Below are 14,948 nucleotides of genomic sequence, written 5' to 3'. Positions count from 1 at the left end.
TTTCTTGGATAGTCCAAATTTCAAACCAAATTATAAGGCAACTTTAATAAAAATTATATATACTATATCTTGACTATAATAAAACTCCTATTATATAATACAAAATGAATTCCAATAAGCAACAATTTTAGAAAATTTGTGTAGTATTTGAGGTCTACTTTTTTCTAAACACACTTTATTAGCATTTCCTTTCAGTTTCATGACGAGCATGAAACACATTAATTTACGATTTTGCACATCAATCAGTTCTGTTTACATCCTAGAAAAAAGGTTATCCTTGAGAATTCTACTTTTTAAGTACTAACTACATGTTATTAAATAGTAGGAAAGTAACGCCTACCGAGTAAAAAAGAAGTCAAAACAAGAGTTTGCCGACACGATTGATGAGTTCCGACTTCCGAAGCGAAAGAGCGAAGGGAACCAACTCTAAACGGAGGTGATTAACTGCCAGCAGACATCGTCAACAGGTAAACAACACGAGGCACTACTTAACATAGTATCTTAGATCCTTGAAAATTGATTTAAGCATAGTCATTTATAAATGTTACGTATTGAAACAGCGTTTTCAACTTTAAATATCACATTAATTTTTATATTTATGTACAATTACAATACTGAATTCTACATTTATTTCTGTTATACATTTCAGCTTATACAAAAGAACTACATAGAATAATTATAGACTACTTTAAATACTACTTTATAATATTTACTTGATGAGTGTGGATGTGTTAGTATGCCAATTGAATTTCTTAATGGCATCATTTGTACTAAGAGATGATATGAGTTAAAGCTTGAGTTTGGAATGGAAATGGAAGTGTTTCCCCCATGGCAGATAAATAATATACTATATGATTTAAGTCGAGTCATTCATGGCCACAGTCAGTCTTTGTATGAGAAACTTGAAAAGATATTCGAAATTAATTTTATTGTACTTTCCCCGAGTCACAATTTCGCTAGAGATTCGCCAAAAAGCAGTAAGTCAGTTGATTTTAGTTGATGATCTGTTCGAGTGAATATTAAAAAGAAATAAGATTCTTTATTTAACTTTTAAATTTCTTTGAAGAGATTTCTCTTAAACGTTTCTCTTGCTACCGAACAAAGGATTGTAATAAGTAGATAATTAATTAATCGCTGGATGGGTAGATAATTAGTGAATTATTGCGCGATTTTGCTTCTATTACAATTACAATTAATATTTCTCTTAAATATATATCTAAACTAGGAATTAGAATTGTGTGATTAAGCTAAGGCATCTTAAAAATGAAATTTTGTTGCTAAACAAAAGTCTTTGAAATTGTTGAATCGAAGCTTGGGATCGTTGAATACGCCACAAATAATATAATAAACAAACAATAAAATAATATATTGATTGAAACCCCGCATCTTTGGCACTATAAGTTATACGATCATTTCTCATGGGGAATTCGTATAACTTCCAAACATGTAATAGCATTTAGAATAAATTTACTCAGAACAGAACTCGTAGTTAAATTTTATTAAATTGATTTCATCTGCCCCGCGTATTAAATTGTTTGAAAATATCGAGACAATAATTGTGGGTAGAAGAACGACCAGACTAAAAAGGCTGTCTATATAAATATATTTCTTTATATATATGTATTATTATGTTTATCAGGGAATTGCAGAACTTTAAGCTTAAAATTAGATGCTGGTTTATATATATGTATATGAAATTTATCAACGATCCGTCGCTCCCCAGGATCTCGATTTAAACTAAACGTTTATAGATCTCTGCGTGTGTGTAGTTGTTGTGTGTGTGAGTGAGTTAAATCCAAATGAGATAAGTCAACTAATTGCTAAAAACTTTGCACTTGTATACGACATTGTATAGGTTGTTGTTTTTGTTTGTTGTGTGAGTGTTTTTTTTTTGGGTGTTTGTTATTTATATAGCATCTAAAATACGTAATTACATCCAAGGTTTACCACGCATGCGTCCACGTCCGCCGCCAGCGCGCATCGGTCCGCCGCCGCGCTGAAAGAACGGACGTGGCCCGGGCCCAGATCCTGGCCCAGGACCCGGTCCGCCCTCAAATGGGCCAGGCATGCGTTGGTAATTGGGTCTATAATTAGGTCCCGACCAGCCATTGCCACCACCACCACCGCGACCACCACCACGTCCCCTGCCGCCGCGTCCCATGTTATCCGGACTATTGCCAAAAGGCTGAAATGGAAAAGGTCCACCGCCGCCTCCGGCGAATGGCGGACGTGGTGGTGGTGGCGGCACACCAGCGGGTCCATTGTTGCCCTCATTGCCATTCCAGGGCATGGGCGGTTGCATTTGATTCCACGCCTGTTGTTGCTGTTGTGGCGGTAAAGGCGGCTGCTGCTGTTGTGTCTCGGCCTGCATGTCCTGCATGTTGTTGCCTGCGCTTGGTGGCGCTAAAAATGTGCTGTTTGTATCCCATTGAAATTCTGGCGGTGTTTCCAGCAGCGCCGGACGTGAAGGTGTCAACGCACCATTGGCATCGAGTTCACCATCGCCTTGCTCCGCATTGACATCTGCATTAAAGTTATTACAATATAATACAATATGCCAACTAAAGCTAATAGATTGAGAATATAATTGAATATTATAGACTACCTCGCTGCGATTCGTCCAGATCCTCGTCGGACATATCCATGTCAATAACCATGTCAGCGGGATCATAACGCGTTGAACCATCTACACGATCTGATTCAGAAGAGGAGCCTGCAAAATAATGAGCTTTAGTTGTTGAGATAATTTTGCATTTAATAAAACGGACAACTTACTGGCATTCGATTTGTGTGGCGAACTGGTCTTCTTTACATAGCTGCCCGGCGGTGCCATCATGGGCGGACTGTTGCCCAAGCTGCGTATGGCGCTGCCGCCTTCCTCTCCCTTACCCGACGGCGCGGTGCGATAGTCCACATCGCCACCAACAAAGTCCTGTAGAGCAACAATATTGAATTAACTAGAGAATGAATTAATTAGGTAATTAGATTCTTGCCTTCTCTGCTCCACCCGGCGATCCAGTTAGAGATATTAAATTCCTATGATCAATGTCTACCAACTGACGTGTTTTCTCCTCGCTCAGCGCGCTCTTCGGTCGAAAATTGAATGCCGGCGGCAACTGCACCGTACGATGATCCACATCCTGAGCGCCCAACGCTGCCGCATTATGATGCTCGCTATATTCGATGGGTGCGCCGCTGCCTTTGCGTTCGAAATGTGGCGGCGAATGCGGTGTCGATTGTGGCGTATAACTTGAGCTGGCACCGCTGCTATTTAAACTGTTATCGAGCGGCGTCCATGTCATGCTCATGTCCCATGTGCTATTAAAATCATCGACACCGCTGCCCGTCAGCGAAGGAGGCATTGGTGGCGGCGGCGCCATCGCACTGCTGTTCAATGTTGCGGGAGTATATTGATTCTCTGGCTGACCGTAGCCCAAATGTGGCGGCGGCGGTGGTGCATATTCCTGTGAAGTATCGCCAAAAATGGGCGGCACTGGCGGCGGCACATAGCTCGACTGAGCCTGCAAGGGATTGTACTCATCGCTCGCTCCATTTCCGCCACCCAAACCTGGTATGCCACTGGAGCTATTTCCGTTGGCATTGCTGTTGCCATAGCTGCTTGGGTCGGGTTTGTAATAATTGGCGCCGGGTGTGTAACTTTCATCATCCGAGCGTGAGCCAATTACTTCAATAGCGCTTCCGCGATCTTTGCCTCCTCCAGAGTCACGCTTAAAATCATTAATGTCAAACGGCAGCTGGCCGCCATCTAAATAACTGGCAAAGCCGTTCAGACCGCCGCCAAACATGTTCTGCAATAGTAACAGAAAGATGTGTTAACGATGCTGTCTTAGTCAAAGGCTAAAAATGTGTATTTTTACCAAGCCCAGCGGCGAATTGTTTTCATCGGGCAGCTGCAAATCCGCATCGCGTTCTGGCGACGGCGCATTAATGTCCGGCGAAGGTATCGGACTGTTTAGCGTCGGTATCACCTCATCCAACTTCCTTTTCACAATCTTGATACGGGTGCCGAAACTTTTATAGGCCTATAGTAAGAATAAAATCGAGTTAATTGCAAGTTATACCTTCATATAGAAGTAACTTACACTCGCTACCACTTTGACTTCACGGCCCTGATGTTCGTAGAACTTTTTGGCCGCCTCAATGGTTTCCATCACCGCCTTGCGACACTTAATCTCATTCTGCAAATTCTTGTTGTACGCATTGATGAAGGCAACACAACGTTCTAGTTCCTTTTCAATGTCACCCGAATGACTTTTATCTTTGAGTTGCTGCTTGATGGCTTCGATTTCAAATGTTGGCGGCTTTGGTAGCTTCTTCATGCTCTTGTCTGTGGCCTCAGCCAACTCGACGCATTCCCGCACTTGTGCTATAAGCGTTGTGTTCTGATATTCATTGCCAGGATCCGAGTGAGCGGCGGATTTTTTAGGCGGCGCAATGTTGAGTAGACCGCTGAGGTCACTAAGAAACTCTTCATTGTAGATTTCACGCTGTTCCCAGATTTGAAAGATCCGCAGGATTTTGCCCTTAACGCGATCATCACTAAATAAGACAGAGAGAGATTATTAAAGACCCATTTTAGAAGTCTTCTTGACGTTTTTACTTACCGCACCATTGTGGTGGCTCTTTGCAAAGCGGTAGCCCAGCACTCAACGAATTCGTAGCGCTTACGTTTGCTATATTGAATGACATCGTTGGCTAAATAAAACAAAACCAAGCGATGATCAACGCGGACTGCAAAAGAAAGTATTAAAGAACGCGTTCTTAGCTAGGCTTTTTTTACAACTCTTTCTACGCACCTCGCTTAAAAACATTTAGCCAGCATTGTATGATCTTTTTGTGGTTCAGACGATGCTGCAGGCACCAGCTGGACATCTGCTGTATTTCCTGCTGCGTGTCCTTGAGCGCCTCAAGACGCGTCTCGAACAGCTCCTCATCAAAGGTTTCGGTTGTTTTGGACATGGTTCTGTTGTTGCTTGCCTGTCGCTCTTCAGCACATTGGCGTCTGCTTTATTTGCCACAGAGAGCAAGCAAATTTATTTAGCTCAGTGCGTTTTTTTTTTTTTGCGCCCAGCGGCGGCGACGTTTTTTTCCACTTCTTCTTCACTTCCTTCACTCTGTTTCACACGCGCACTTTTTTCCGCCCGTTTTTAAGCAGCCAAGTCGCGCACTTTAGCCACTTGCATATTGTTTAATGCTTGCGACGATGTTAGTTGTTTGTTTTGTCTATGTTTATTGCACGAATTTGCACGCGGTTTTTGCAAAATTTGTTGTTTTTCTTTGCAAGAAGTGTGTTGTTTTAGCTGGGCACCAGTAGAAGTAGATGGGTTGTTATCGATAGCGACGTATCGAGACGAGCACTTATCGAGCAGCAGCAGGGTGACCCAATTTTTTGTTGATGATATGTCGCGCATTTGTATGGTCACTTTTAAAATTTAGCAATTTTAGAAAGAGAGTTTAATTTAAGAAAAATAATTTTAGGTAATCAATTAAAATCTAATAATAATTGTAAAATATTTTGTTTACTGTAAAAGATTGCAGTAGTCATTGATATTTTATACCATTTGGTTGTTTTGAAATTTTTCAGGCCGTTTAAATAGCCCGCTCACCAGTTAGACTGGCAGCGCTGCAGCAGGATATAATAGTGGTATTTAATACTGCCGCGTTTGGCATTTTTTTGGACAATTCTGGTTGGAGCTCGTTGCATTGCAGCAGGTGGCGCCGCCTTGGCGTCAGTTACCATTTCAATAACAGCTGCACCACACACGGTTCGCGTTGTGTTCTCGAAATTATCGCGCGTAAATTCTTAATATTCTCGTTGGTGTTATAAAGCCGGGAAGTGATAACGCGTAACGCATTGATAACGAGAGCGTGGGTGTTATACTGTTGTTCAATCTCCTTTCTCTCTGATTGTTCGTTTTCTCACGCTTGTGTGAGTGCTGTTAGTTCTTCTTCTTCTTTGCCGGCATATGGCGTCTGTTTGGCTGTTTTGTTGGTCTTATTGTTGCTGTTGTTGTTGTTCAGGCTGCCCTTTGATTGCTTTGGACCTTTAGTGAGCCGCAGGCTGAAAATATATATCTCTTTTTTTTTTGGAGAGATTAGTGCGGGAACTGTTCGAATTGAAAACATAATTATATGGCATATAATTATGCTTAAGTTGCTTCTCAAATGCGCATTACAAGTTTTGCTTTTACTCGTACTTCTCCTTCCAACGCACTTCTCTCACTGTCTTCCTCTCTCGGTCACTCTTTCTACAATTGTTTTGCATTTGGCGCGTCGCGTCGCGTCCTTCGACCCATTAGGAGCTTGTAATTATTCTGATTACTTGGCACAGACCAAAAGCAACAATAACGACAACAATGTGAAGCAACAAAAATAACTCCCATGCTGCGCCACTGACCCAGTGTCATTTGATAGGCAACAGGGGGGTCGTCGGAGGGAGAGGAGAGTTGTGGACGTCGCGACGTCACACGGGAAATGCGCCGCAGCTCTAGCAAAAATAATTACGCTTCAATTTGCCGTGTTTTCCCTTTAGGATTTCGCTTGATTGACCTGAACATTAGAAAATAAAACGACGACGACGACGACGGGAAAAGTGATTTGTTGAAAGGCGCGAAAACGCATTTAACGTTTGATTTAAATCAACAAAAGCTCTTTAAACAGGTGAGTGATCGACATAAACTCATTTATTATAATTTTAATTGACAGCCAATTAAAGATGGCGGCTTTAAAATGAATATTAAATACTTTTTATAGGTGAAAAGTATACACTTTGAATATCAAATTAGCTTTTTTTAGACGGAGATTATAATTTAATAAAGTTTTTATAAAATTTCCAAGAATTCATAAGCTGAAATATTACATTTAAAATTTTATTATGAATTAAAAGTTGGAGTAAATTTTATAAATAAATATTTGCTTGGTGAAATATATGTTAGCGATTTTTAGTATCAAATTACTAATTATAATGAAATTTGAGACATCTGCCAATACAAAGTAAACAGTTTCTTTTGTATGAAATTTTGATCTTAAGATCTTCAATTCTAAATTAAATTGCAATTTTTTTTTAAATGATTAAAATGATAAAAGACAGTGAACCTTCATATTACAGTCATTAAAAATTTGTAATAAATGTTTTGAAAAAAAAAAAAATAGTATTAATACATTTTAAAATAATTATGATAATTCTCCAATGTATTTCTAAACATTTTCGCTTTGAGATTTTAGAGATTGACGTTAAAAACAAAAATTCGTGTACTTTAAAAAAATGCGACTCTGACTCACAATAAAATTTCATTGGCAATGACGTCAATTGTGAACGTTGTGGCGTTGCTCAGATTACGGAAGTTATGGCGATAGCTTCAACTGATCCCACACACAACTTTTCAGCCTTGTTTTATCGCCTGTTTCGCCTGCATATCCTTTTCGCCCACACCTTTGACACAACAAAAAAAAAGGAGAAAACTAAATATAATAAAGTCTAATTAAGATGTAATTCAGACATCTCCGTTGATGTGCAGCAGCCACGTCAGGTTAGAAAACTTTGTATGTATGGTGAGAGAGAGGTGCTTCACGTCCTCCTTCCCTCGCTTTGTAACCTGATTTCAAAGCTGCCCTTTGGCTCTTCGTGTCCTGCTGTTGTTGTTGCTACTTTTGCTGCTCATCCACGCACATTTGTCAATTAGCTGTCCATTTGGCGTGACACTTTGCTCTCTTTCTATGGCGCTCTCCAAGCAGTCATGTCCCTGCTCTAAATAGGACACTTATTTGAGTGCGACGCAAATTCATGGAACCCTTGGGAATTGGGTTTCCTGGAAATTGTATTTAAGATTCCCTGAAAATCAAATTTCCACATCATTTTCAGCGTTCGTTTGTTTTTTTTTCCTCGCCATGTAAATTTACACCCCTTAATTTGTAAAAACAAAAAAGTTTTGTTCGTTTTTTTATTTGTTCTTTTTGGCCGCCATTCAATATTTGCCGCTTCAATTGGTAAATTACGTTTTGATTTATTGCATGGCCAATAAAACCCAAAAAAATATGTAGCACAGTTTTCAGCGTTCAGTCATGCATTATTTGCATGCGAATTTCATGTCAACATCGTCATTACAAAATAAACTACGACGTCGTATTCTCTATCTCTATCTTTCTATTACTCTCTCTCTCTCTCTGTCTCTCTCTTTCATATTGCCAGTTATTTCGTGGGAATTATTGTGTCAATACGATTGCATTTGGTTGTTTTGTTTTGTGTGTTTTGGTAAACAAATTGCGCAGCTGAAAATGACCAACAAATATTTTTGTGACAATCGAAAACAATTTGCCAAAACAATGAAAAACTTATTAATTGCTTCGTATTCAAGTTGAGTTTTCAATTACTTGCTTGTTTTAGACTGTCAAGTGGCAGTTTATTGAAAATACCAATAGAAATGACAATTAAATGGTTGTCAACATTGATTTTATACTTATTGTTTCAGTTGTTGAGGACTGGCTAAAAGGAGAAATTTGTTCTCTAAGAACTCCAACAACTCAATAATGAATGTTGGAGTATAAAAATACAATTTCAACGATTCTATGAATATAATCAAACAACAGTCGACTATGCTCAGCTGTGAGATACCTGCTACCCATTTTTAATAAAATTAAAACAGTGAATGAAAACTTTTAAAATATACCAAACATGCCACAAAAATTCTTAAATATACCAAAGTCGAAAATATACCAAAGTCTACATTTGGTATTGTACTACATTCAAAATATACCAGATTGACAGGCCAAGCCAATAAGATTTCAAGTAACTAGGAGTTTTTTTCCCTACTAAAGTATTTTTTGAATAACTTTTGCAATTTTTATTTAATCGCAACTAAATTTTCAGAAATCATAGACTATAGTTAATATAAAATGCACCAAATATCTTCAAAAATTTGAAATAACAATTGGGAAAAATATATTATATCAACAAAAATATATATTCAAATTATTTAAGGATAACAAAACATTATTTGCTCAACATTTATGAACTTAAAATCATGGCGCATTGCAAATGATGAGATTCTTCTTTTATAAAAACTTTATTGATGTCATCTTGGTGTATAAAAATTGGTTTGTAGTATATTTATTGTAACTGTCTGCTTGTTTAGTATTGAATGTTGCTAAGAAATGCTGCAACAAGTTCAGCTTAATAATCAACAATATTTCCAATCCATGCTTACACAATCACTATCGACAGCTGCATTAAGTCGCAGCTCTCTCTCGCTCTCTCTCTCTCTCTCTCTCTCGCTCTCTCTCTCTCTCTCTCTCGCAAAATATGCTAATCACATGCAGCGCAGAGCAGAAAAGTTGCGAATGGACGTCATGAACCCCACGTGTATAAAGAGGTAAACAAGTTCAGTTGATGTCAGCATCCGATTAGTTTTTGCTGTTGTCGTTGCCGTTGCATGTCAAATGTTCCTCTATTTCTCTGCTGCTGCTGTTTTTTGCACTCTTGTCCACCCGCAGGCTCTTTCTATCCTTCGCTCTCTCTCTCTAATGACAAATTGAATGCAGCTGCTGCCAGGAGCAAGTTCATAGCGACAGAAATCGAGAATTAAGATCCTTGCCTCGTTGGCCACCCAGCGACGCTTTTCCATTTGCATATGAGAAGCAAAAAGACAAAAGGCTGCGAGACACACACACACACACACACACGCACACACACACAGTGACAATGAATGCGTGTGGCACTGGCACTTAATAAGTCAACATGGCGTCGCCTTTCTTTATGTGAAATGTACTACACTATATATTATACTACAATCATATATATTCTCGCTTGTCACTGCAAAGTGCTGCGAGTTATTAATTCCATAAAGCTGACGCTGCTTCCCAGCATTCATTAGGCCAAGTCATTGTTGTTTATAGCCGCCGCCAACTGCTTGGCTTGCATAATTTGCTAATTGAGCGCTCCACGCTCTAATGATGTCCACACAGTCTGTGTCTGCACTTGTGTCTGTGGCAACAATTGAAATGTTTGATTGACGCAAGCTGCTTAAAAAGGCATTAGCAAAAACGAAAGTCCTGATGAATCAACTCATCATACTCGACACTTATTTGCAGTTACTCCTAGTTCTCATTCTCAAGAAAAGGCTTTCAACATTCTCTCTCTCTCTCTCTCTCTCTCTCTCTCTTGGTAGCTAATAAACGTTTTGCGTTGCTGCGTCTCATGCTGCGTATACGCAACTTGCAGCCAAATGTCTGCTACGTGATTTTCAGTTGACACTCTCGCCACACGTTCTCACGGGCGTCAAATATTCTCCGTTTTAATGCTCACTTATTTTTCACCAACACACTCGTTTCTTGTTTTAGTTGTTTTTGTCTGTCTTCAGCGGCGTCTTCGTTGTTTTCGTTGTCATCAACGTTGTTGTTTGCTTTGGCCTTTGCTGCTGCCTCTGCTGCTGCTTCTGCTGTTGCTTATTCCATCGTTTACCCATTGTTGTTGCGAGTTTTTGTGTATCTTTTTAAGTGCTGGGCTTGATTCACTTGTTGGTTATTTTGGCAGCTAAAAGAAATAAAGTTCTTGACTTGCATTAATTCCTATTATTGATAATTTCAAAATTATATGTAAAGTTTCTCTATTTTAATTATTATGCGACTATAAGTAAACATTAAATTCATTTTTTTTTAATTTCTCTATTGAATTAGGAATTTTTTCAATATTATTTCAAAAGTTTAAGTCAAATGTGTTTTTTTCTCTTAATTTGTTCAGTGTTTTTAATACAAAAGTTTTTTTCCTCTGATTTTTCATAAATATGCATATGTTTTAGATATTTTAAAGCTACATATAAATTATTTTTATATTTAAGATAATCTTCTCTTTTATTGTAGTTATTTTGAAACTACGTATAAATTATTTGTAACATAATATTTTCTTTGGATAGCTTTTGTTCTGATCATAAATTGAATGAGAATCAATTTGTCTTCGGATAGCTTTTGTTTTGATCATAAATTCTTTAATAATTGAATGAGAATCAATTAGCTGCATATAATATTAAAACACCTTTTCTTGATACCAATATTAATTTATTTAATTTTCTTTGGAAGTTAATTCCAATATGAATATTTAGGATTTAATTTGAGTTCATTTCATACGAAATGAAAATCAGCTAAAGTGCAGGGTATTTTGCAGTGACTATTGTTTAGCCTTTAACAATTGCTTTTTGTATATTTGTTGACTTTCGAGTGCGTAGACTTGGCTTCTCTACATCCTTACGCCTCCCACACTCTTCACTACTTTTTCCCCCCTTTCGCGATATTCCCATTCAGAGGACACACGTCAGCACTTTGAGCACGTTTTATTTTAATGGCACTTTTGTGGCGCATTTCCTTTTGCCGCTCGCTGCTGTAAGGACTTGTCTCCAGCTTAGAATGCGACTTCCATTCTACTCACAATGTGTCTCCAGCTCACTTAGTTTGCGAGGGCAGAAGAAGGTTGGGAAGCTTCGTCATCTCGATGCGTACATTACATTAGGTATTTGCTGGCCAAGTTAGTTTTGAATTCACTTGCCGTCGAACAGGGTGAATATAAAAATGTTGCCAGCGAGCAACGAACAACGAACAAGAGTTTTCCTCTATGCAAATTGCTGTCGTTAACTGAAGCGTAATATGCAGAAATTTACAAATTGTACAATTTTCTGTATAAATAAATATCACAATATTTTGCGAGCAGCACAAAAATGTTCAACCATTTATATATTTTGTTGAAAAATGCGAAGTGAAAAATGCGTAAACTGTTTTGATTTGTATGCAAATGCAAAAGAAATCAACAAGCAACTGCAGTCGACAGTCGACAGGATTAGTGTTGGAGCACATCCTGCGCATCCTGTCACACACTCTGGGAATGCAATTTGCAATGTAACAAAAAAACAAAAAAAGAGAAAATGCTTAGCATATTTTACTGCTGTGTTGGCATGACAGTTTCTCCCTTCCTGATATGTGTTTTCAGCTGCTGCATTAATCATGCTCAGCTCCTTCCTCTTCCTCGTCCTCTTCCTCTTCCTTCTCCACCACTCTTCATATTTCATATTTGAACGGAACTCACATTATCAAAATTCCAAACACTTGACAGAATGCCATGTCTCGGGGTCAACAATAATGCTCAATACTGCGGCATCAAGGTGCTGGCAATTGACCACAGCAGCTCAGCAGTTGCCGAGAATGAATGGCTTGGGCAAGGCAAGGCAAGGACATTGCGCAAGGACGACTGGACATCGAACCTGATCCTTTTATTCGTATCAATTGCAATTTGCTACAGCTGCAGCTGCAATTTCAGGCGACATTTTCTTCTTTTTTGTTGCTGACTTCATCTTGAACAGCTCACTTATCCAACGCTTTCTATTGCACCCCTTTCACTCTCTCACTTTCACTTTCTCTTTCACTCTCTGCCTCTCTGAGTTTGTCTCGTTTATTTGTTTGTGGACTCAACCTTGTGCTACATTTATTTGGCAGTTGCTCAGTTCTCGCCTAAATCACTTCAACCAATTAGATTCGCTAATCTATTTTCGATTTTCGCTTTTTTATCGCGCGTTTATTTGCGTGGCTCCGACGATAAACGCTCCATAAAACACGGAAAAGCGCTTTAATCGAGTCTTCCTCGACTTGATTTTTACTCTATATAAAATTTGAAAAAAAATCTACTCTACAGAGTAGAGTGCTAAATGGCGCGTAAATTTCTTATTAACTTTGCGTATACTTCATATTCTTTTTAGCTTAAGTGACTTCTATAGAAATGCTGTGAAAATATCAACTCACCATGAACACTAGATGGCGCTAGAAATCATATTTGATTGCTTCATATTGATCTAGAATTTCTTGTTGGCTTAAATAACTGTATAAATATCTGAATATATAAATATATATGGATATAAATATATATATATGGATATATAAATATATATTATATTATATATTTATATTGATTGCTTCTTATATAGTCAACTCTGCGTATAATTGATATTAATTTATAACTTCTACATTTATGAACCAATCGAGTTAAAATTTTGAAGATTTCGACTTTAAGCAATATTGGAAAAAATTACATAGTTATGTTGCCAAAAGCTAAAGTTACTTCATATTTTGTTTCGCTTTACAGTGATAGGCAAAAAGTAATGCACGGTTCTATACAAAATTAGAAATTGTCAGTAAAGGATTAATTTTTTTTGTAGCATTATGTAGTTTTTCAATGTTAAAAATATGTTTAAAAGCTAATTTTCGATTGTATATTTATCTGTATAATTTGAATATCATGTAATTAATATTTCAATAACAATTTTTGCGTGTGTTGCATACTTTTTCACATAGTAACTAAACTCTTTCAGTGCTGTTTTTTAATGGGTGTAGGGTAAAGTTAGTGTGTGGGTGCATGCGTGGGAGTGTTGAGCTCTTTAAACGTGGGTGTGTGTGTGTTGGGGTGTTATCTCCTCCATTCCTATTTTGTGTGTCTTTAAAGAGTGGGTCCAAAGGTGTCGACTGTGTTATAATTAATCATTGCAGGAGACATAGCAACAACAGCAAAACTGAGCGTAGACAACAAAAACAGCAGTTGATGAGCTCAAGAATTTTGCTGCTCTTCATTTTGACGCATAATTTAACTTTATTGCAAAATGTGTTGCATACATTTAGGAGGCACTGTAGCATAGCCTTCTCTCTCTCTCGTTGTTGAAGTCGTATATTAGTGACATGCTCAAACGTGTGAATCATTTATCTTGCCACATGGCCAACAGAGCGTGCAACTTTATGAGCAGAAATTTTCAAAACAAATTGCTGGACATTTTAATTGTGTATATGCCCTGTAAAGAAAGTGTTGTCATTGAATTGAAAAGCAGTCAAAATGCAATTAGAAATGTTGCAAGCCTGCGGCATGTTGGCTTTGCTTTTATGTTTGTGTCATTAGACAACTTTTTGGGCGGCGTTATCCTTGCGGCTTTTGGCATTGCGAAACAAGCAAAGTTTTGTGCTGCGAAATGCGAAATGTAATTAGCCACAGCGTCAGCTTTGAAAATACTTAATGCTAATTGGCTTTTAATGCCACACGAGTGAAAGTTTTGTGGTGCCAACATTGAAGCCAAGTGCCTAACCAAGATCATTACACGCACGAGCACGCAAAGCAAAAAAAATTTATGTGTATGTGTATGTGTATGTGTATGGCTGTTGGGAAAACGCAAGAAAACTCCTTTGAGATTACTTGTAAATTTTGGCGAGCAATCCTTTTAAGCTGTCACTTTTATTGTGAATAATTTTGTGTTAAAATCAAAATTGCGCACACGCGCCGCGGGCCAGGCAACAAAGAGAGACAGCAAGGGGGAGTGGGGAAAAGAGATAGAGACAGAGACAGAAGGAAACCAGCAAGTGGCATCTGAAATCGACAAGAAAAATGCTTGAGACAATTGCTTTTGCATTTGTCGTGAATTTCGGGACGGGATTGGAAACCCAAACACGACGAGAGCGAACCCTTTAATCCACAAATGTCATTCACGAGATTTGCATGCGATATTCACAGCACAACACAACACACATGAACACACCCACATCACACACTCACACACAACACATTCTACACATCCATATGGCAGCTAGCGACCTGACCTGACTGTCGCAAAAAAAAAAGTCAAACACACAAAATCTGACTCAGTTTACATCACGTTATAATGCTTTAGGGGTAACTTGAATTCTCACACAACTCTGCAACAGTTACTAAAAATTGTAGTTACAAATTCTACATTGACTTTTAATATGAATAATCTGAATGAAATAAGAATGAGTTCATTAAAAAATGTGATTTGTGTAAATTGAAATATAAAACTTTCGTTCGAAGAATGTATTTTAATTTTAATTTACTTTCGGAAAAAGGTTGCATAAATAATAAAGAATAAAGAGGTAGTCTTAGGTTAAAGCAAATTTTT

At 38.1% G+C, this 14,948-nt stretch overlaps 2 protein-coding genes across 2 annotated transcripts in view; one reads left to right on the top strand and one right to left on the bottom strand.

Moving 5' to 3' along the window:
- LOC117565525 (dual 3',5'-cyclic-AMP and -GMP phosphodiesterase 11) overlaps positions 1–14,948 on the top strand; it is a 150,803-nt gene that overhangs the window by 59,824 nt on the left and 76,031 nt on the right. The window lies entirely within an intron of this gene.
- Positions 1,882–5,362, bottom strand: LOC117565526 (trithorax group protein osa). Its single transcript, XM_034244671.2, has 8 exons — positions 4,818–5,362; positions 4,626–4,752; positions 4,104–4,560; positions 3,879–4,043; positions 2,994–3,809; positions 2,776–2,932; positions 2,606–2,713; positions 1,882–2,523 (listed from the first exon to the last, which is right to left on the bottom strand). Exons 1-8 carry the CDS (start codon positions 4,978–4,980, stop codon positions 1,931–1,933), a joined length of 2,586 nt encoding a protein of 861 aa, XP_034100562.1. The 5' UTR covers positions 4,981–5,362; the 3' UTR covers positions 1,882–1,930.

Source organism: Drosophila albomicans, chromosome 2L, assembly GCF_009650485.2.
Source record: "Drosophila albomicans strain 15112-1751.03 chromosome 2L, ASM965048v2, whole genome shotgun sequence".
Classification (NCBI taxonomy): Eukaryota; Metazoa; Arthropoda; class Insecta; order Diptera; family Drosophilidae; genus Drosophila; species Drosophila albomicans.
This window is presented reverse-complemented; position numbering and strand designations above follow the sequence as displayed.

Bases quoted from the DNA above. Each gene is read 5' to 3' on its own strand.
- LOC117565526 (XM_034244671.2), bottom strand. From the start codon at position 4,980: ATGTCCAAAACAACCGAAACCTTTGATGAGGAGCTGTTCGAGACGCGT. The intron at 4,753-4,817 runs GTGCGTAGAAAG...TTTCTTTTGCAG, and splicing joins GCTAAATGTTTTTAAGCGAG to TCCGCGTTGATCATCGCTTG. The intron at 4,561-4,625 runs GTAAGTAAAAAC...TGTCTTATTTAG, and splicing joins AGAGCCACCACAATGGTGCG to TGATGATCGCGTTAAGGGCA.